Source organism: Muscardinus avellanarius, assembly GCF_963383645.1.
Source record: "Muscardinus avellanarius genome assembly, chromosome: 12".
NCBI lineage: Eukaryota > Metazoa > Chordata > Mammalia > Rodentia > Gliridae > Muscardinus > Muscardinus avellanarius.
The window spans coordinates 5,505,986-5,528,608 of NC_137798.1; the positions used below are offsets into that span (position 1 = coordinate 5,505,986).

Below are 22,623 nucleotides of genomic sequence, written 5' to 3' on the forward strand. Positions count from 1 at the left end.
CGAGGCTGGCTGCAATCCTGAGATCGTCCAGTCTCCGCTTCCTATTACAGGAATTGAACCCAGAGGCATTCTACTTCCGAGCTATATCCCCAGAGCGATTTTCTTATTTGGAAACAGGGTCTCACTAGGTTGCCGAGAGCTTCACTAAATTGCTAAGGCTGTAATTGAACCTGTGATCCTCCATTCTCAGGCTCCCAAATACTAGGATTACAAGCGTGTCCCACCACGTCCGCCCGGCCCGGCTGTATTTCCGTATCTTGATGAAGAGCCCACTTGCCACCTGCTTCCTAGGCCAGAATCTGAGCATTATTACTACCTGCGACTTCTCCTTTCTTCCCCCAATTAATCTCCCTAATAGAGTTTTTAGAATCCGAAGGATGAGGCCACTGCACCCCTCCGCAGCCTCATCTCTCGCATCATCCCCCCACACACCTGCTGCTCCGACTATAATGAATTTCAGTTCCCTGAATCTAATTCCCACTCCTCTGTCTCTGTCTCTCTTGCGATGAAGCCAACTCTACTATCCCCGCGCCTTTCCCCACGCTGTCCCTTTGTTTGGAACAACCTCCCCTACACTCTACTTCCAGGTAACTCTGAGGCTTTCTCGGGGTCCAGCGCAGCTGTCACTTGCACAGCCCAGGCAGGCCGGCTCCATCCCTCAACCGCGCCCTCTGCGGGGTGGCCCTGGGAGTCGCCCTATACACTCCATCAGATTTCGAGAGGCCAAAGGATGGAGGTGCGTGGGCCTCCTCGGGGCAGAACTGTGTCTTCCGGCTCCAGTCCCCGACAGGTAGCAGCCCGCCTAGGCCAGGCGGCCGAGCCCCGGCGGGGCGGGGCCGGGCGGGACTCCGCACCGCGCGGCCGGGAAGCCCGGGCCGAGGCCCCGCCCCCACGCTGCGTCGTGGGCGGGGCGGGGCGGGGCGGGGCTCCGGCGAACGGCGTGCGCGGGGCGGGGCGGGGCCAGGGGCGGAGCGGAGCGCGCATGCGCGGTCGCCTTTGTGTGGGTCGAGCGGCGGCGGCGGCGGCGGCGGTGGCAGTGGCGGTCCCACTCGCAGGCGGGCGGGAGGGGAGTCCGGGCGGCGTCCGGCGTGGGAGCCGGGGGACCACCATGGTCAAGAAGCGGAAAGGCCGCGTGGTGATCGACTCGGACACGGAGGACAGCGGCAGCGACGAGAACCTGGATCAGGTGAGGCCAGGCCGCGGAGGCGCGGGCCGGCAGAGCGGGAGGGCTGAGTCCCGGTTACCGGAGTCCGAGCCGGCCGGGCCCGGAGCCTCCTGGCCAGGGCGCCCGGTCCGCCCCGTGTCCTGACCGCTGCTGCAGCCCCCCTTCCTGCCCTCCACGCTGCGTCCAAGGACCTCGGAGCCCGGCCCAGGCCTGGAGACGGAGCCCCGAGGACTTGGCGCCTTGGGCGGGGAGGCGGGGCAGGGACCGAGCCGACGGGCCTCGGGCTCTGGGGTACCGAAGGGGGCCACGATCTGCTGGGGCCGATCGGGGCGGCGGGCTGCAGGCCTGGCGATCCGGGCCGGGGAGGTAGGAAGTATCGCCCGCCAACCCTAGAAGCTGGGAGATTTTTTGGGGGGGGGGCAGAGATGAGGACTTCGGAAGATGAAGTTTTTCAGACAGGGGTGTGGACGGAGATGAAGCTTCTGCCAGGGCTGTAGGCACGAGTCTGCTTGGCGACTAGGGTCGTTTGTGGTTGAAATCGGGTACCCCTTGGGGTGTCAGGCCCAGAAAACTCCCTTGGAGGAGGAAAGAGGGCAGATACTGGAAGAAAGAGAACTGTGGGGTAGTGCGGAGGGATTGTGGCCCAGACCTCTTAGCCTTTCTATGCAGCATCTCAGAATTCTTTCTTTCTTAAACACTGTGCAAGAAGCATTGAAAGTAACTTTTGGCCTTAGTGTCTTAGGGTAGGTTAAACTATATATACTCTAGAAAATACTCTAGGGAGGAAGCTGGCCTCTGTAGCTGTGAACTGGTGATACCAGGAGATATAAAGATGGGTTTCCCCATATTGAAATTATATAAAGAAAGAATATGCAAGAATAACCTTATACTTTGAGTTAAGAAAGCACCTAACTTGGAATCTGAAAATCTGAATGATATGGAATCTGAAAATTTGAATGATAAGCTAAGCTTATGCTCCTTTCATTGGTCTTAAAATTGAGATATAACATCAGCCTTGCATATCCAGTTGGGTAAGGATCTAATGTTTGCAAGAATTATTCTTGGTGCAAGCATTTGCAAACTCTAGTTTTTGTATAAATGGTGTCTTGGAGGCCCGTTGTACGGGACCAGAGGCCTCAGGACTAAAAAGTATTTGGGCATGAAAAAAGAAGTTTTAAGAAAGGACTGGAAATCCCAGTACTTGGGAGGCTGAGTCAGGAGGATCGCAGGTTCAAGGACAGCCTCAGCAACTTGGCAAGGCTCTCAGCAACCTAGTGAGACTGTTTCTAAGTAAGAAATAAAATCAGATTAGGGGATATAGCTTCAAGGTAGAATGCCTCTGGGTTCAATCCCTGGTACACACACACACAAAAAAAAAAAACCAGGGGACTGGAAAGGTGTTAAAGGAAAGAGGACTATTTTAAAAATGGTCATGGGGAGGGACGTGGGGACATTGGGGCCTATAGAAGAGTATAAAAGGATAGAAACCTCGTTCTGGGGCAGATACCAAGTAAAATGAGCAGTGCCTCGGTGGTGTGCACCTGTAATCCTAGTATTCTGGGGAGGCTGAGATGGGAGGATAACAGATTTGAGGCCAACCTCAACAACCTAGCAAGACCGTCAGCAATTTATCAAGACTGTATTTGAAAATAAAATAGGGCTGGGAGTGTAGGTCAGGTAGCATGCCTCTGGGTTCAATTCCCAGAACCACCAAAAACAAAAAAAGAGTAAGTTGAAAATGTTCTCATTGAAAAGATACTGAAATCTACAAAAAATATTTTTTTGATTATAAAAGTTTGTTTGGTAAGATAATTTTGAATCCACAGTTAGGAGGGTTAGAATATAATTTTTTACAGGTGTTGATGTTTCAGAAAATAACATCAGTTATGCATTTTCAGACTGTCTAAGGTGAAGTAGACACCTTAATTAAGCGCTTTAGTTAAAGTGTCAAGTTTTCAAATTGTGGTGGAGTTGTAATCATTTTTCCCACTTTACATATGAGGAAAATGGAAATTGAAGAAGATAAGTAATTCTCAAAATGAGAGAGAGAGAGAGCGAGAGCAAGAGAGAGAGAGCGAGAGAGAGAGAGAGAGAGAGAGAGAGAGAGAGAGAGAGAGAGAGAATGAATGAATATGATGGAGGGGCAGAGGCATTAGGTATTGAACCCAGGGGCATTCTGTCCTCAGCCTTTTTTTTTTGGTTTGTTTTGAAACAGGGTCTTGGTAGTTTGCTGAGAGTCTTAGTAGGTTGCTGAGGCTGGCTTTGAACCTTCATCCTCTTGTCTCAGCCTCCCAAGTACCGGGATAACAGGTAACAGGCAGGAGCTACTATGTCTGGCTCAGAATTGAAATTTAACCTAAATTTACACAAGTATATTCTTTAAATTGTGCCGTCTTTTTTTTTTTTTTTTTTTTTTTTTTCTTCATACTGGGGATCTGAAACAGGGTCTCACTGAGTTGCAGAGAGCCTCACTAAGCAGCTGAGGCTGTTCCTGAACCATTATCCTCCGGTCTCAGCCTCCCAAATGCTGGGATTACAAGCGTGCGCCACCGCGTCCGGCTCAATCTTCCAGTCTTTGTAAATTTTCATATTGCTGAGTGAGAATAATATCTAATGCTGACTTTTCATGTTGCTAGAATACATATTTGTAAAGTATACTGAATAGTTTTAGGTATATCAGCTTAAATTATTGTTTGGAGGGTTTGGTAAAACACATGCAAGACCTGTATTGAGAAGGTGAACGAACTAAGCTGCAAATTATTCTGTCCTTAGTGGTTTTCCACAGAATTTATTTATTTATTTATTTATTTATTTATTTATTTTGGTATTGTGGGGGTGGGGATTAAACCCGGAGGCATTCTACCTCCAAGTTGTATCCTCAGCCCATTTTTTTGTTCTTTATTTTGAAACAGGGTCTCACTAAGTTGCGGAGGGCCTCACTAAGTAGCTGAGGCTGGCTGCGAACCTGGATCCTCCTGTCTCAGCCTCCCAAGTACTGGGATTACAGGAGTGAAACCACCACTCTTGGCTTCACAGAATTTAAATGAGTGAATTGTTTCCATTGGTGGTTGAGATATTTTACCTGATTCACAAAGAGCTTTTCCAAAGTGGGAATTGGAGGGGATTGCAGCTTTAAATCTAATTATAAGTGGCTGGGCGTGGCGGCACACACTTGTCATCCCAGCATTGGGGAGGCCGATGAGTCAGAAGGATCGTGGTTCGCAGACAGCTTCAGCTACTTAGTGAGGCCCTCCGCAACTCAGTGAGACCCTGTTTCAAAATAAAGAATAAAGGTTGCCGGGCGTGGTGGCGCACGCTTGTAATCCCAGCATTGAGGAGGCCACTTAGTGAGGCCTCAGAATTTGGGGCCTCAGCCACTTAGTGAGGCCCTTTGCAACTCAGTGAGACCATGTTTCAAAATAAAAAGTAAAAAATAGGGCCAGGGGTGTAGCCTAGAGGTAGAGGCCCCCTGGGTTCCACTCCCCAGTACTGCAAAAAAATAATAATAAATAGGGTCTGGGGTGTAGCTTGAAGGTAGAATGCCCCTGGGTTTCATCCCCAGTACTGAAATGGAAAAATAATTAAATTCTAAATATCTATTTGTAAGCCAGCCATGGTGGCGCATGCTGTGATCCCAGTACTTGGGAGGCTGAGACAGGAGTATTGCAGGTTCACAGTCAGCCTCAGGTACTTAGCCCCTCTGCAAGTTAATGAGACCCTGTTTCAAATATAAAGAATAAAAAATAGGGCTGGGCATGGTGGTGGATGCTAGTAATGTTAGCATTCGGGAGACTGAGACAGGAGGATGGCAGTTCGGGGTCAGCCTCAGCTACTTAGTGAGGCTCTTTGCAACTCAGTGAGATCCTCTTTCAAAATAAAGAATAAAAAATAGGGCTGGGGGTGTAGCTTGGAGGTAGAATGCCCCTGGGTTCAATCCCCAGTACTGCAAATAAATAAATAAATATTTGTAAAGTGATACCTAGTATGTTTTAACAGCAATTCCAGCTTCCCTTCATTTGCTCATTGGCATTTTTGTTATCAGATGGGAACCACATCAAACATCTCTTTCCTTGCACATCCTAATGGGGCACCAGCCTTCTGACTGTTCAGCACTGTGCCAGGTTCTCAGAGGAATCAAAGAGAATGATCGTGGCCTGCTGGATATTCCACCAGCGACCTTTCAAAAAAGCTCACAGTCGGCCTGATTTTAGGATCCTTAGGAATCCTCAGAATACAGTCAGTGCCTCCTGAGTTTTTCCTCACTGCCATGCTGCTGCTCCATCTAGTTCGTGTGTGTGCTCCATCTAGTTCGTGTGTGTGTGTGTGTGTGTGTGTGTGTGTGTGTGTGTGTGTGTGTGTGTGTTACAGGGGATTAAACTACTCAGGGCATTCTACCTCCTAGCCTACACCCCTAGCCCTATTTTCTATTCTTTATTTTGAAACAGGTCTCACTAAGTAGATGAGGCTGGTTTCAAACCTGTGATCCTCCTGTCTCAGCTTCCCATGTACTGAGAGTACAAGTGTGTACCACCACACCTGGCTTCCATCTAGTTCTGAGTCTATTTTATTTATTTTTGTGGCACTGTGGGTGGAACCCAGGGGCTTTTCTACCTCCAGGCTATACTCCCAGACCTATTTTATACTTTATTTGGACACAGGATCTAAGTTGCTGAGAACCTCAACTAAGTATCCAAGGCTGTCTGCCAACCTGTGCAATCCTCCTGTCTCAGCCTCCCCCAAGTGCAGGGATTACAAGCGTGTGCTACCACGCCCAGCTTTAGTTCTGTGTCTTTATTGGGGCTCAAAGATTGTCATTGCTGTTTAGCCTGGATATGGTCCTTGTGAAAGAATAGAACATGACACATCTCCAATCGAGAGTATCACAGTTGGTAAGGAGGCCCTTTGTCCCTGAATGTTCCAAATCGAAGAAGTAAGCTGTTATGTCAGAAATACTATATTGCCTCCAACTTAGTCCTTATCGAAGACGAGGTGGGTGAGCAAGCCTTCAAGGCTGGTTTTTCCTGGTGGTTGGGGTAGGGACCCCTGTGTCAGAAACCACCAGTGAGCTGAACCTGGTGTTGCACACCTGTAATCCCAGTACTGGGGAGGCTGAGACGGAATTGCACGTTCGAGGACAGCCTCACAAATAGTGAGACTCTCATCAACCCAGTGAGACCCTATTTCAAAATAAAATTAAATAGGGGTGGGCGTGTAGCTTGAAGGTAAATGCCCCTGGGTTCAGTTCCCAGGACTAACAACAAGCCACCAGAATTGCTTATTTAGAATGTAGGTGAAGGGTGCAGCTCTTACCCAGACCTACTGACACAGACCCTCAGGGGATAGAGCCTTGGATGCTGCATTTGTAATGGGTACCCTCTAGATTAATGGGATATATGTTGATGACCACTATCACAGTCTGCATACAAATTAGCCTTTTTAGTAAGACCTTGTAAATAGTTTGAGAGAGAAATAAGTTCCTGTCTCTGCCGTGTGTGTGTGTGTGTGTGTGTGTGTGTGTGTGTGTGTGTGTCCAAGCTAAAGGCACATATATAGCCCTGGGGACTGATTTTACAGGGATGTTTAAGGTGCCAAGGCCACTCTGAACCTCAGGCTGTTTATATTGCTGGGATGCTTGCTGGCTGTACTTGCATACCTGCAATCCCGCAATTTGGGAGGCTGAGACAGGAGGAGCATGGGTTTGAGATCAGCCTCAGCAACTTAGATGAGACTCAGCAAACTAGCAAGACCCTGCTTTAAAATGTTCCTGGGTTCATTCCCCAACAACACACACACACACACACACACACACACACACACACACACACACACACACAGTGCTGAGGTTATAATTCAGAGGTAGAATGTCTTTGGGCTCAATCCTGAGTACCATAAATAGATAAATAAAATTGTTGGAATATTTTTATTATTATTATTATTTTTTTTTTTTGGTACCAGGACTGAACCCAGGGCCTGATGCGTGCTTTAGTGTTCTGCTATGGAGCTACACTCCCATCCCCTAGGGCGGCGGCGGCTGCTGCTGCTGCTGCTATGCAACACTGGGAATTAAAACCAGGTCCACTCTACCTCCCATCTGCATCTCCATCCCTATTTTATTTTATAATTTTTTTCTTGTGGTACTAGAAATTAAACCCAGGGGCATTCTACCTTGAGCCGCATCTCCACCCTATTTTATTCTTTATTTTGAAACAGGGTCTCACTAAATTGCGGAGGACCTCACAAATTAGCTGAGGTTAGTCATGGACCTGTGATCCTCCTGTCTGAGCCTCCCAAGTACTGGGATTACAAGCATGCGCCACCATGCCTGGCTCTTATTTTTCATTTTATTTAAAAACATTTTTTTAAGCCAGGCGGGGTGGTACACGCTTGTAATCCCAGCATTGGGAGGCTGAGACTGGAGGATCGCGGTTTGCGGACAGCCTCAGCTACTTAGTGAGGCCCTCTGCAACTCAGTGAGACCTGGTTTCAAAATAAAGAATAAAAAAATAGGGCCGGGGTCTATAGCTTAGAGGTCGAATTCCCCTGGGTTCTATCCCCAGTAGCCCCCCCACACACAAAGATATCATTGTTATATAAAGTTTCCTTCCAGAAACCTCCATAAAATTTAAGAAATTAAAGAGTATGTGCTTTTCATTAAGACTTCAGGTTAATCAGATGCAGATTTTGAAGTTTACATAGAATCTGTATGATGTGTCATTGTTAATTTGTAAGTGTGTGTGTGTGTGTGTGTGTGTGTGTGTGTGTGTGTGTGTGTGGTGCTGGAGATTGAGTCCAGGCCAACTACCCAGCCCTTTTTTAGTTGGAAAAACAAAGCTTCTCTAGGTTGCTGAGATTCTCATTGCTGAATCTTATCTAGGAACCTACAGTCCTCTTGTCTTAGCCTCCCAAGTACTGGAATTACAGGTGTGGGACACCATGCCCTGCTAAGTTTTTAATTTGTATCATAATGTTTCATCTAACTTGATCTAACTCATTTGCTAACTTCTTTTGGTTTTTCTTTAGAAATGGTTAGGAAAAGTAACGGGACTCTGTGTGTGTGTGTGTGTGTGTGTGTGTGTGTGTGTGTGTGTGTGTGTTTTTACTGGGGATTAAACCCAGGGGTATTCTACCTCTGGGCCACATTTTTTATTAGCTTTATTTTTTTTATTAACCTTATTTAAATAGCCCCAGCTCTAGTTTTTATTCATTTTGAAACAGGGTCTCACTAAGTTGCAGAGGCCCTAAGTAGCTGAGTCTGGCCCCAAATCTGCGATCTTCCTGTCTCAGCCTCCCAAGTACTGGTCACCATGCCCAGCTTTTATTTCTTATTTTGAAATGGGGTCTGTCACTAAGTTGCTGAAGGCCTCCTTAGGTTTCTGAGGCTGGTGGTGAGCCTGCAAACCTCCTATCTGAGCCTCCCAATATTGGGATTACAGGTGTTGCCACCACGCCCAGTGTAACACGGGAACTTTGAGAGCAAGCTGCTTAGGAAAAAGGCAAAACTTATCATTGGACCCAGGTTCTGTTGGTGTATTTACTGTTTTCTCAAGGGTTGAGGTTCTTTGTTCATCTTTGAACAAATGTGTTGGACAGTGCTGGGCACTAGGGCTATTGGGTGAATGAGATGGAAAGTTTCCCTTGTTAAGGAGCTAAGTAGGGAAGGGGAGCTGTTCAGAGAATCACTTCCTTAAAGTTGTGCAGTGGGCAGGGAAGGAAGAACGAGAATATTGGTGAACTATTATCCTCAGGGACCTTCTACTACTTGGATAGGAGTGACATTTAAACTGAGACCTGGAAAAAAGGAGCGTAGGCGAATGAGTCGTGAAAAGAAGGATGCTCATGTCCACGGTTGAGCCAGCGTGTGCAAAAGAAATGAGGCAGGAAAGACCTAGTGCCCCTGAAAGTGAAAGAAGCCAGCGAGAGGGCAGACCGAGTTGGAGAGAGGACAGTGAGACGCTGCAGAGAGATTCGATTTTGCCTCTCTATTAGTCAGCATTTTATGTGCTACTGGGCTTTAAACTGAGGGGCATTCTACCTCCAGACTACACCCTTGGCCCTATTTTTTGTTTTTGTTTTGAAACAGGGTTTCAGTAGGTTGCTCAGAGTTTGGTTAAGTTGCTGAGGCTGTAATGGAACTTGTGGTCCTTCTGTCTCAGCTTTTGATTTTTTTTTTTGGGGGGGGGCTATGTATTGAGCCCAGGGTCGTTCTACCTCTGAACTACACATCTAGAGCTATTTGGAAACAAGGTCTCACTAAGTTGCTCAGGGCCTGACTCTGTGTGTGTGTGTGTGTGTGTGTGTGTGTGTGTGTGTGTGTGTGTGTTAATGAGGATGGAACCTGAGGGCCTTCTATCTCTAGGTTATACACCAGCCCTATTTTAGGGTTTTTTGTTTGTTTGTTTGTTTGTTTTGTGGTACTGGTGGTGGAGCCCAGGGGCATTCTACCTCTGAGCTACACCCCCAGCCCTATTTTTTATTCTTTTTTTTTTTGTGTGTGTATGTGTGCGCGAGCGCGCGCGGTACTGGGGTTCCTGGAAGCCTTCTACTTCCGGGCTACACTCCCAGACCTATTTTATACTTTTTCATTTTTTGGAAACAGGGTCTCTTAAGCCAGCGCGGCTGGCTTCGAACCTGTGCTGTTCTGTCTCCGCCTCCCAAGCGCAGGGATCACAAGCGCGCGCCACCGCGCCCGGCTCTACGAGCTTTTTGAAACAGTTCTCACATTGCTGAAATACTTTCCTCAGCCAGAACATGCGTGCGTGTTATAATTCCCTTCCTTACTCGGCAGAGTTAACCCGTGTCCACTGTTTGAATCATGCTCCTCTAGCAGTACTTTTATATGAAGACTATATCTCAAGATTAAAACCCGAGCCGGCCGTGGTGGCGCACGCTTGTAATCCCCACGCTTGGGAGGCGGAGACAGGAGGATCGCACAGGTTCGAAGCCAGCCTCAGCTACCTAGTGAGACCCTGTTTCCAAATAAAGTATAAAACAGGTCTGGGAGATAGCCTGGAGGTAGAAAAGCCCCTGGGTTCCACCCCCAGTAACACACACACACACACACACACACACACACACACACACACACACACGAAAACCCTGTGAGTTACGATTCTTTCCTAAGCATGCTCAAGTCTTCCGCCTCTCTGTCCCTGTGACTGCTTGTCTTATCCAGGCCTCCACCGGTCTGCCTAGGCTCTTCACACATTCCTTTGCCATCTCTGCACCTCGCCCTGGTCTCTCTGTCTAGCTTGTTCATTTGCCTGCCAGGTGCTCTTAAAAACCCTTAGTGGATAGGGTTACTCCCCTGCCTAAGACCATTTGGTGGCTCCCACTGCCTTCTAACTGAATCTATGCTGCTGACCTTCTTGTACAGCTCAGAAGGGCACGGTTCTTCTTATTCCAGCCTACCTCGGTCCACTTCCCCCTTGAGCCTGTTGAGCTGAAGTCATACGGCTTCGCTTTCAGTCTTTGAGCCCTGGGCTGTCAGCTTCAGGGGCCACAGTTGTCCCATCCAGAGCCTCTTCAGAACAGCACAGCCTAAGTGCCATCGCTTCAGAGCAGCCTGGCCTGCTCCCCGGCTGCCCCCAGGCTCCCTGCTTCCTTCATTCTCTTTCTTCATAGCACTTACCTGACCTGTGATTGTTTATTTTATGGTCTGTCTCTCCCACACTCGATTTTTGTTGTTGTTGTTACTTAGGATCAACTCAGGGACTTTCTACCTCTACATTACACCCTCGGTCCTATTTTATTATTTATTTATTTATTTATTTATTTATTTATTTATTTTTGTGGGTCTAGAGATGGAACCCAGAGGCATTTGACCTCCGAGCTACCCCCCTGCCCTATTTTTTATTCTTTATTTTGAAACCGGGTCTCACTGAGTTGCTGAGGGCCTCAGTAAGTAGCTGAGGCTGTGCGCAAAGCATGATCCTCCAGTCTCAGCCTCTCCACTGCTGGAATTACAAGCGTGCACCACCACGCCCGCTCTGTTTTATTTTTTGTTTTGAAACAGAGTCTTGCTAGGTTGCTTGGTCTTGCTGGATTGCTGAGGCTGGCGTCAAACCTTCAGTCCTTTCGTCTCAGCCTCCCAGGAACTGGGATTCCAGGCATGCACCACCATGCCTGGCTCCGCACTTGTGTGTGTGTGTGTGTGTGTGTGTGTGTGTTACTGGAACCCAGGGGCATTCTACCTCTGAGCTGCATCCTGGTCCTGTTTCTTAGGCTTTATTTTGAAACGGGATCTTCTTGAGTTGTGAAGGGCCTCACTAAGTAGCTCAGGCTGGCCGCGAACCATGATCCTCCCAAATGCCGGGCTTACAAGTGTGTGCCACCCTGCCCAGCTCCACACTTGATTTTAAATTCTTTGTTTGTTTGGTATTGGGGATGGAACTCCGGGGCATTCTACCTCTGAGCTACACCTCCAGCACCATTTTATTTTTATTTTGAAATAGTCTTACTAGGTCTTGCTAGGAAAGTCTTCACCGAATGATGAGATATAGGGATGGTAATGAAAGACATCCACTAAACACAAGAAATACAGTCTTATCCAGTGTGGTGTAGTGGAGCAGGCTGCAGGAGAGAGCTGCGGATTGATCTACCCCTAGTGCACGGGCCAATTTCAGGTTGGCTTGTGGAGTACAAGTATCATATAGGTCACCCCTAACAAATCTTAATGTGTGCAGAGCTGTGAGGACCTCTTCTTTGCACATTGGTTTATTCAGTTATACTTGGGAGTCCTCAGTAGACTGTAGAGCACTGAGCCAGGCGTGGTGGCACATACTTGTAATCCCAGTGGGAGGCTGAGACAGGAGGGTCACAGGTCTCAGTGAGGCCAGCCTCAGCAACTTACTGAGGTCCTGTTTCCAAGTAAAAAATACAGTAGGGCTGGAGGTGCAGCTCGGAAGTAGAATGTCCCCGGGTTCAATCCCCATTACCACACACACACACACACACACACACACACACACACACACGTCTCACTAGCCAGGTGTGATGGTGCACACTTGTAATCCCAGTACTTGGGAGGCTGAGACAGGAGGATTATGGTTCTAGGACAGCCTCAGCTACTTAGTGAGGCCTTCCATAACTCAGTGAGACCCTGTTTCAAAATAAAGAATAAAAAATAAGAGTGGGAGCGAAGCTCGGAGGTGCACTAGGTTGCTGCGAGTCCTGCTGTGCACGCACACACACAGGCACGCACGCACACAGGCACGCACACACACAGGCACGCACACAGGCACGCACACACACAGGCACGCACGCACACAGGCACGCACGCACACAGGCACGCACGCACACAGGCACGCACACACACAGGCACGCACACACACAGGCACGCACACACACAGGCACGCACACACACACAAAGGTCTTCGTTATCTCCATCCTGTTGCTGACACAGTATTATAGAATAGAACCTCTTAACAAGAAGACAGTACTAATGTCTCAACATTTTAATTGCAGTAAAAAGACATTTTTTTTTTAAGTTGGAATCTCACTCTGTTATCCAGGCTGGTTTTGAACTCCTGGACTCAACTGACTTTTCCTGTCTCAGGCTTTGTAGTGCTGGGATTATAGGTGGCCACCATATGCCATACCTGGCTCGTTACAGTAACTTCTAACGGACGCCTTCTGCAGGTAGTAGGTAATCTTTCTGGGAAGGATTTGACTGAGAAAGTGATAGTCACCTTCCCATTACTATAGTGAGACAGGCTACGCTGTTAGGAGAAGAGGCTGACTTAGCTCACAGTTTTGGAGGCTGGATGTCCAACAGCGTGGGTCAGGTTCTGGCTGATCACACCGCAGGGAGCACACATACGTACCTGTGTGTGTGTGTGTGTGTGTGTGTGTGTGTGTGTGTGTTCCTCAAAAAGCCACCAGGATTTTTTTTTGTGTGTGTGTGTGTGGTACTGAGGGTAGAACCCAGGGGCTTTCTCTGCCTCTGGGTTATACTCCCACACCTATTATTTTTATATACTTTATTTGGAAACAGGGTCTCACTAAGTTGCCTAGAGCCTCACTAAGCAGCTGAGGCTGGCTTCAAACCTGTGCGATTCTCCTGACTCAGCCTCCCAAGCGCGGGGATCAGAAGCGTGCGCCACCACGCCTGGCCAGCCACCAGGATTTGATATCAGGATTCCATCCTATGACCTAATCTAGTAACTTTGCCAAAGCCCCAACTCTAAACATGAGTCAGATTAAGTCTATACTTTATTTTGTTTGTTTGTTTACTTTTATGGTGCTGGGGATTGAACCCAGGTCCTTCCACAGGCTAGTCAAGTGTTCTATCATTCAGCTACACCCCAGCCCAGTTTCCTGCCCTTATCTTGTGTGTGTGCGTATATAAGTGTGTATGTTGAACTCAGGGCTATTCTACCTCTGAGCTACATACTCCCCAGTCATGTCTTATCTTTTATTTGGAAACAGGGTCTCACTGAGTTGCGAAGGGCCTCTCTCAGTTGCAGAGACTGGCTTCAAACCTGCAATCCTATCTCCAACTCCTGGGATTACAGGTGTGCATCACCATGCCTGCTCTCTACCCTCTTAATACCATTAAATAGGACATTAGGGATTAAAGCTCTACCTGAATCTAGGGGGATAAACCATATTCAAATCATGTCCAAATCTCTGTTCGAATGAATGGTATTAAAGCAGGACATTTGTGAACCTCGTGGTGTCATGGAAGAGATCGTTTGTAGAAAGCCTTTCTAAAGTTTAAATTTGCATTAAGGTAAAGTGGGGAAAATGTAATAGTAAAAGTCACCAACAAATTACCAAGCTGGGCGTGGTGGCGCACGCATGTAATTCCAGCATTCGGGAGGCTGAGACTGGAGGATTGTGGTTCACAGACAGCCTCAGCTACTTGGTGAGGCCCTCTGCAACTCAGTGAGACCCTGTTTCAAAATAAAGAATAAAAATAGGGCAGGGTTGCAGCTTGGTGGTCATGCCCCTGGGTTCCATCCCGGACCCGCCCCCCCCTAAAAAAAAGAAAAATACAATCCAGCAGTCCAACACTGAGGCATTTTTTATCGTATGCATACACAAAAACCTGTATGTGAACATCAAATGGCCCCCCATGGAAACAACTCAAATGCTACTGCTTAGTAATAAAAAGGAACAAACTAGATACATACTACAACATGAATAGATCTGCAATGCTTTATGCTGAAAGGAAGAGGCCAGGCTCAATCAGATGTGGTGGTACATGCCTGTAATCCCAGTACTTGGAAGGTGGAGACAGGAGGATCGCCAAGTTTAAACCAGCTTCAGCTACTTAGTGAGGCCCTCTGCAATTTTTTTTTCTTTTTCTTTTTCTTTTTTTTTTTGTGGTACTAGGGGTGGAACCCAGAGTCTTTCTATCTCTGGGCTATACTCCCAGACCTTTTTTTTTTTATACTTTATTTGGAAACAGGGTCTCACTAAGTTGCTGAGAGCCTCACTAAGTAGCTGAGGCTGGCTTCAAACCTGTGTGATCCTCCTGTCTCAGCCTCCCAAGCGCGGGGATTATAAGCGTGCGCCACCACGCCCGGCTCCCTCTGCAATTTATTGAGACGCTATTTCAAAATAAAGAATAAAATATGGCCAGATGTGGTGGCACACGCTTGTAATCCCAGCATTTGGGAGGCTGAGATAGGATTGCCGTTCACGTACAGCCTCAGCTATTGTAATTTAGTGAGGTCCTTTGCAACTCAGTGAGACCCTGTTTCAAAATAAAGAATAAAAAATAGGGCTGGGTGTAGCTCAGTGGTAGAATAACCCTGGGTTCCATCCCCAGTACTGGAAGAAAAAAAAAGGTAGGCTCAACCAGGTGTGATGGCACATGCGTATAATCTCAGTACTTTGGAGGCTGAAACAGGAGGATCACAGATTTAAGACTAGTCTCAGCAAATTAGTGAGGCCCTTGGCAACTTAGCAAGACTTTGTTTCAAAAGAAAAAAATAGCTGGGCTTGATGGCACATGCCCTTAATCCCAGTACTTGAGAGCCGGAGACAGGAGGATCACAGGTTCAAGACCAGCGTCAGCAACCTAGCAAGTTCCTGTTTCAAAACAAATAAAAAGGGCAAGGGGTATATAGCTCAGAGGTAGAATGCTCCTGGGTTCCATCCCCAGTACCACAGTGAATGAATGAATGAGTGAATGAGTGAATGAATGAACTATGGAAGAGCTTGGAGATAGAATGCCTCTGGGTTTAATCCCCAGTACCAAAAAAAGGATGAATACAAAACACTACAATATTTGTGTGGCAAACACACAAATAATTCGCATTTGGTCTCTAGGAGTTACGGTTTTGGTGCGAGAGAGGGGTGTTAGGATTCTTCAGCCTCTTCAGGAAGTTAGCATCAGGCTCTCCAGTGAACTGAGAAGAGCGACAGTTCTGAGTGCTTATGAGAGGAAGTGCCAGCGGTTTAATCTGAGAAGGTCATTTTCTAGTCTGGCCAAGGAAGGAGGCTACTCCTGAAATAGACTCAAGACAGCAGACACTACGGAGCAGTCTATTATTTTTAAATCTGTCTGGCACTTGACTCCTAATTGTGTAGCACCGTCGTCTTCAGGCAGTTGTATTACTAGTAGTTATTAGCTGTACTTTCTCTTCTCTTGGCATGTTTTAGACTAGTAAGTATTGATTGAATCAGGAACCAGGATTTTGTCTGCTCAGGTGCAAACCCTGGCTTTCTCATGTATTAAATATGTTACTAAGTATTTGCACAGCTTGAGTAAAATATTTAACCTCTCTTCTGCTCCTAGCTCTTTTCAGCTTAATTAACTTATTTTTTGGTACTGGGGATTGAACCCAGAGGCATTTTACCTCTGACTATACTCTCGTCCTCCTTTGTTTTTTATTTTAAAATAGGGTCTCGCTGAGTTACTGTGGGGCTTGCTAAATGACTGAGGCTGGCTTCGAACCTGCAATCCTCCTGAATCAGCCTCCCAGTACTGGGATTATAGGTGTGCACTACCAGGCCTGGCAAATTAGGGTTCTGCTGGAGTGGCCACCACATTTACTGCTTGTTGGCAGACCCTGGGTTAAACACCAGAAATAGAGTTTTCTTTCTTTCTTTTTTTTCCCCCCTGGTTTAACCATTGAAAATATAAAATGACCTCAAAAATGTATAATTTGGGCCGGGCATGGTGGCGCACGCTTGTAATCCCGGCGCTTGGGAGGCAGAGATAGGAGGATCGCGCAGGTTCGAAGCCAGCCATGCGTGCTGGCTTAGGAGACCCTGTTTCCAAATAAAAAATGTAAAAATAGGTCTGGGAGTGTAGCCCGGAGGTAGAAGGGCTTCCAGGAACCCCTGTACCACCAAAAAAAAAAAAAAAAAAAGTATAATTTGTAAATTTATCGAGAAAGCTCCACAAGCCAGGTGTGGTGGCAGACACCTGTAATCCCAGTATTTGGGAAGCTGAGTAAGGAGGTTCATGAGTTCCAGGCCAACCTCAGCAAGTAGCGAGACTCAGCCACCTGCTGAGAAAAAATAAGCCAGGTGTGGTGGTGCACACGTGTAATCCCAGTACTTGGGAGGCTGAATCAGGAGGATCTGGCTTCTCAGCCAGCCTCAGCTACTTAGTGAGGCACTCAGCAATTTAGTGAGACTCTGTTTTAAAATAAAAAATAAGCCGGGCATCGTGGCGCACGCTTGTAATCCCAGCATTTGGGAGGCTGAGACAGGAGGATCACGGTTCGCGGACAGCCTTCAGCTACTTAGTGAGGCCCTCTGCAACTCAGTGAGACCTGGTTTCAAAATAAAGAATAAAAAATAGGGCAGGGGGTGTAGCTCAGAGGTCGAATGCCCCTAGGTTTCATCCCCAGACCCACAAAAATAAATAAATAAATAAATAAATAAATAAATAATAAAAAAAAATCAGGCTGGGGGTATAGGTCAGAAGTGGATCCCCAGCACCACAAAATAAAATGAATGAATGAATGAATGAATGGGCTAGGGGTGTAGCTCAAAGGTTAGAAAGCCCATGGGTTCAGTCCCCAGTACCCCCCATCCTCACCACACACACATATAAAACTCAACAAACACCAATTTTATCATGAAATATAATATGAGGGACTTGGGATTTTTTCTTGCTGGTACTAGGGACTGAATCAGTAGTGTTCTCTACGCTGCTACATCCCCACTTGTCTTTGTTTTTAAACAGGGCCTCACTGTGTTGCTGAGACTGACCTCAAACCTGGGATCGTCCTGTCTCAACCTCCCAAATACTGAGATTATAGGTTTGTGTCACTGTACCTGGTTTTTGGAGTATTATTTAGCTACGTACCATTTAAAACTGAGCAAACTGAGGGTCGTGGTGGTACAAGCTTGTAATCTTAGTATTTGGGAGGCTGAGACTGGAGGATTGCAGGTTGGCAGCCAGCCTCAGCTACTTAGGCCCTCTGCAATTTAGTGAGACCTTGTTTCAAAATAAAGAATTAAAAACTAGGACTGGGGGTATAGCTCAGGAGGTAGAATGCCTCTGGATTCCATCCTCGATAGCAAAAAAAAAAAAAAAAAAAAAAAAACAAAAAACACACAAAACAAACTGCCAGGTGTTATGGTACACACCTGTGACCCCAGTGCTTAGGAGGCTGAGGTAGGAGGATCTTAGGCTCAGGGACAGTCTCCGCCAATAGTGAGACTCCCATCGACTTAGTGAGACCCTGTTTCAAAATAGAAATAAAATTGGGGCTGGGGTGGAGCTTACAGGTAGAATGCTTCTGGGCTCAATTCCCCATAGCATATATTCTTTATAAAACACACACACACACACACACACACACACACACACACACACACCAAATTACCTTTGTAAACAAATGTCATCAATTCCTGAGAAGCAGTGCTTCTGTACTTTAGAGAGGAATCAGTGGCAAATTGGAGGTGGCTTCCAGTTCAGTTCCTGTTTCAGCAGTCATTTCCCATGGAGAAGGGCCGATTCTGAGGCTGTGTCTTTAGCACCTGGAGTACAGACTGTGAGCACAAGACCTCACCTCATGATGGTGTCCTGTCCTTCAGTGGCAAGCGCAAGGATGGAGATGTAGAGGTAGCGTTTGATTTCTCTGTCTCTGTTGGACAAGACTGAAGTGACCATTTGCACCCTGTTAGGAGCTCTTGTCCCTGGCAAAACGGAAGCGCAGTGACTCGGAGGAGAAGGAGCCGCCCGTGAGTCAGCCTGCCGCGTCCTCAGACTCGGAGACGTCCGACAGCGATGACGAGGTGCGTACGGGCTAGGCCTGCGAGACTGCTGGGTGTTTGAGGGGCCTCCGTTGGTGACTCCTAGTGGCTTTGTTTATCAAACTAGGATCTAAAGCCCAAAAGCTACAAAAATTTGTTAGGGGAAGAAAATTGAATAAAGAAATTGAATTGTAAAGCCGGGTGTGGTGTGCGCACTTGTAATCCCAGCATTCGGGAGGCTGAGACTGGAGTATCGTGGTTTGCAGCCAGCCTCAGCTACTCAGTGAGGCCCTTGGCAACTCAGTGAGACCCTGTTTCAAAATAAAGAAAATATAGGGCTGGGGGTGTAGCTCAGAGGTAGAATGCCCCTGGGTTCATCCCTAGTACAGCAAAAAAAGAAAGAAAGGAAGGAAGGAAGGAAGGAAATAAATCTGAATTATCATGGTCCTTGCACTGCTAGTTACCTAGTTGGGTAGCTCTGTAGGACATTCCCGATTCCTGGCTCTTCTTTCCTCGGTTAAACTAGTCAGTATATTTTTTCTTTCTACCCTTTTTTGGGGGACGGTCCTGGGGATTGAACCCAGAGGCATTCTCCCTTCGAGCTACACCACCAGCCCTATTTTGTTTTGTTTTGTTTTATTTTATTTTATTTTATGCTGTACTGGGGATTGAATCCAGGGATGTTCTACCCCCAGCCCAGTTTTTTGCTCTTTATTTTGAAACAGGGTCTCGCTCAGTTATGGAGGCCCCACTAAATAGCTTGAAGCTGACCACAAACCTTTGATCCTCCTGTCTCAGCCTCCCAAGTGCTGGAATTACAAGCGTGTGCCACCATGCCTGAATTTTATTTTTTATTCATTTATTTATTTTGTGGTACCAGGGATAGGACCCAGGGGCATTGTACCTTTTTTTTTTTTTTTTTTTTTTTTTTTTTTTTTTTTTTTTTTGGTGGTGGTGGTACTGGGGTTCCTGGAAGCCCTTCTACCTCCGGGCTACACTCCCAGATCTATTTTATATATTTTTTTAAATTTGGAAACAGGGTCTCTTAAGCCAGCGAGGCTGGCTCTGAACCAGCGCGATCCTCCTGTCTCTGCCTCCCAAGCGCAGGGATTACAAGCGTGCGCCACCACGCCCGGCAAGACTTTTTTATTTTTGAAACAGGATCTCACCAAGTTGCAGAGGGCCTCACTAAGTAGCTGAGGCTGTCTGCAAACTGCGATCCTCCAGTCTCAGCCTCTCAAATGCTGGGATTATAAGCGTGCACCACCCCCGACCAGTTTACTCTTTAGTTTTTTTGTTTGTTTGTTTTTGTTTTTTGGTGGGTTTGGGGATGGAACCCAGAGGCATTTGACCTCCATCTGCCCTATTTTTTATTCTTTATGTTTGAAACAGAATCTCACTAAGTTGCAGAGGGCCTCACTAAGTAGCTGAGGCTGGCTGCGAACCTCAATCCTCCAGTCTTTGCCTCCCGAATACTGGAAATACAAGTGTGTGCTAACACGCCTGGCTAATTTTTTATTTTTAAACAGGGTGTCACTTACTTCCCGACAGCCTCACTAAGTTGCTGAGGCTGGCCCTTTGAATTTTATTGAGTCAAGGTCCTGCTTAAGTTATCCAGGTTGTCCTCAAAATTGTGATCCTGCTGCCTTTTGAGTAGCTGGGATTTCAGGCGTGTGTCTATGTGCTCAGCTGTTTTATAGTTTGGATAGACCCTTACTATATTTCCCAGGCTAGTCAGTCTGTCTGTCTGTCCTTTTTGTGGTACTGGGAATCTTTCTGGGTGTGTGTGTGGAACTGGGAATCTTTCTGTTGTTGTTGTTGTTGTTGTTGTTGTTGTTGTTGTTGTTGTTGTTTTTGGTGTGTGTGTGTGTGTGTGTGTGTGTGTGTGTGTGTGTGTGTGTGGTACTTGGGATGGAACCCAGGGGTTTTCTACCTATGAGCTATACCCCAAGCCCTATTTTATTTTTATTTTGAACAGGGCCTCAGTAATGCTGATGCTGGTGTCAGCCTGCCTCCCTCTGCCCCCCTTCCCTCCCTCCCTCCCTCCCTCCCTCCCTCCCTCCCTCCCTCCCTCCCTCCCTCATTTGTTTCCTTTCTCTTTTTGCAGTCCTGGGGAAGGAGCCTAGGGCCTTGTACATGCTAAGCAGACACTCTGCAACTGAACTACACCCCAGCCCTTTACTTATTTATCTACTTGTTTATTTTTATTACTGTGCTATACCCCCAGCCGTATTTTATTTCTTAGTTGGAAATAGGGTCTCACTAGGTTGCTGGGAGCCTCACTAAATTGCCAAGGGTGGCTTTGAACCTGTGGCCCTCCTATCTCAGCATCCAAGTACTGGGATCACAAGAGTGCCACGCCCCGGCTCAGCCCTTTATTTTAAGACAGTCTTGCCAAGCTTCCCATGCTGGCCGAACTGAGACCCTCTTGCCGCCTGCTTCAGACTCCTAGGTAGTTTGGATTACAGGAGAGCCATTGGTCCCGCTCCCTCTACCCTGTGTTTTGTTTTGTAGTACTGGGGGAGGGGAAACCCAGGGACCTTCTACCTCCAGGCTGTACTCCTACCCATATTTCATTTTTTTTAATTTGGAAAGAAGGCCTCACTAAGTTGCTGAGGCTGGTTTCACAAGTACTGAGATTACAGGTGTATGCCGCCACGCCTGGCTGTCCTTTCTATTTCTTCCAGGAGAGTAGAGTGCCTGTCTACTTAATAACATTGGAGGACCCCAGAGCTTGTGTTAAAATAGATCCAGTGTCCTAAAAAGTCCTTACAGTTAGAGTTGTCTTTGTTGTAAACTTGTCTTAGACTACGACTCAACTGTTTATGTACTTGAGGCAGAAGAAGCTGACAGGCGAGCTGCCTCCTGCCCAGGAGGGAATGACACTTTTTTGTGTGTGGTACTGGGTACTGAACAAAGGGGCTTTCTAACTCTGAGATGTGCTCCCAGCACTTTTTTTTGGTGGGGGGATACTGAGGATTGAACTCAGGGATTCCCAGTACCTGGGAGACAGAGGATTGCGAGTTCAAGGACAGCCTCAGAAAGACCCTGCTGCAGCCAGGCGTGGGGGCTCGTGCTTGTCATCTCAGCATTCGGGAGGCTGAGACCCTCAGCTACTTAGCGAGGCCCTTTGCAAGCTTAGTGAGACCCCGCTTCAAAATAAAGAATGACAGCTAGGGCTGGGGGTGTAGCTCGGAGGTAGAATGCCCCTGGATTCCATCCCCAGGACAAAAAGAGAGGAAAGAAAAAATAGTCTGGGCATGGTTGTGTATGCCTGTAATACCGAATACCTGGGAGGTAGAGGCGGGAAGAATGGACGTCCGCGGCCAGCCGGAGAGATTCAGGGAGGCAAAGCGGCGGGCGCACAGCCCAGGGGGGGTGCTCGCCCAGCAGGTGCCAGACCCCGGGCTTATACTCAGCACCACCAAAAGGAGAGAGGCAGAGAGAACACTTAACATCTTGGGTGGGGAGGAGTCCTGCCTCGCATAGTGGCACATTCCAGACCAGAGGAGCAAAAGTTCAAGGCCAGCCTCAGCAATTTAGCAAGACCGTATTTCAAAATAAAATAAAATAAAATGGCTGATGGTATGACTTGGAGGTAGAATGCCCCTAGGTTCAATCCCCAGTGCCTAAATAAGTAAGTAAAATCCTAGGAATACGACAGATGTGGTGGTGCCATGCTGTAATCCTGGTACTTGGGAGGCCAAGACAGGAGAATCGCTGATTCAAAGCCAGCCTAGGCAAACGTGGTGAGGCTTTCGGAAACTTAGGCCCAGTTTCCAAATAAAGAAATAAAATCACACTGGGAGCATGGCTTGGAGGTAGACCACCTCTCAGTTTAATCTCAGTACCAAAAAAAAAAAAAAGTCTAGGAATCTTCTACTAGAGAGCTCAACAGTATTACCATGAATTCAAAATTATGTCTGCTGTTTTTGTGGGGGGGGGTACTGGGGGTAGAACCCAGGGGCTTTCTACCTCCAGGCTACACTTCCAGACCTATTTTATATTTTTATTTGGAAACAAGGTCTCACTAAGTTGCTGAGGCCGGCTTTGAGCCTGTGTGATCCTCCTGTTCAGCCTCCCAAACACGGAGATTGCAAGCGTGCGCCACCACGCATGGCTTGCTATTGGCTTTTTAGGTGTGTGCGCGCGCAAGTATGTGTGTGTGGGGGGTATGTGTGTGTTATTGGAGACTGGAGATTGAACCCAGGGGTGTTCTTTTGAGCTATAACCCAGCACTATTTCTTATTTTGAAACAGGGTCTTTTTTTTTTTTTTTCTTTTGCGGTACAGGGG

General features: G+C 47.2%; 1 protein-coding gene across 1 annotated transcript in view; it reads left to right on the forward strand.

Moving 5' to 3' along the window:
• Positions 1-982: 982 nt before the first annotated feature.
• The window catches only part of RTF1 (RTF1 homolog, Paf1/RNA polymerase II complex component), a gene marked incomplete at both ends in the record, with an annotated part of 45,255 nt that continues 23,614 nt past the window's right edge, over positions 983-22,623 (forward strand). Inside the window, 2 exons of the mRNA XM_080707694.1 lie at positions 983-1,186; positions 18,260-18,370. Of these exons, the coding sequence (XP_080563820.1) occupies positions 983-1,186; positions 18,260-18,370 (315 nt within the window). The remainder of the gene's footprint in view (positions 1,187-18,259; positions 18,371-22,623) is intronic.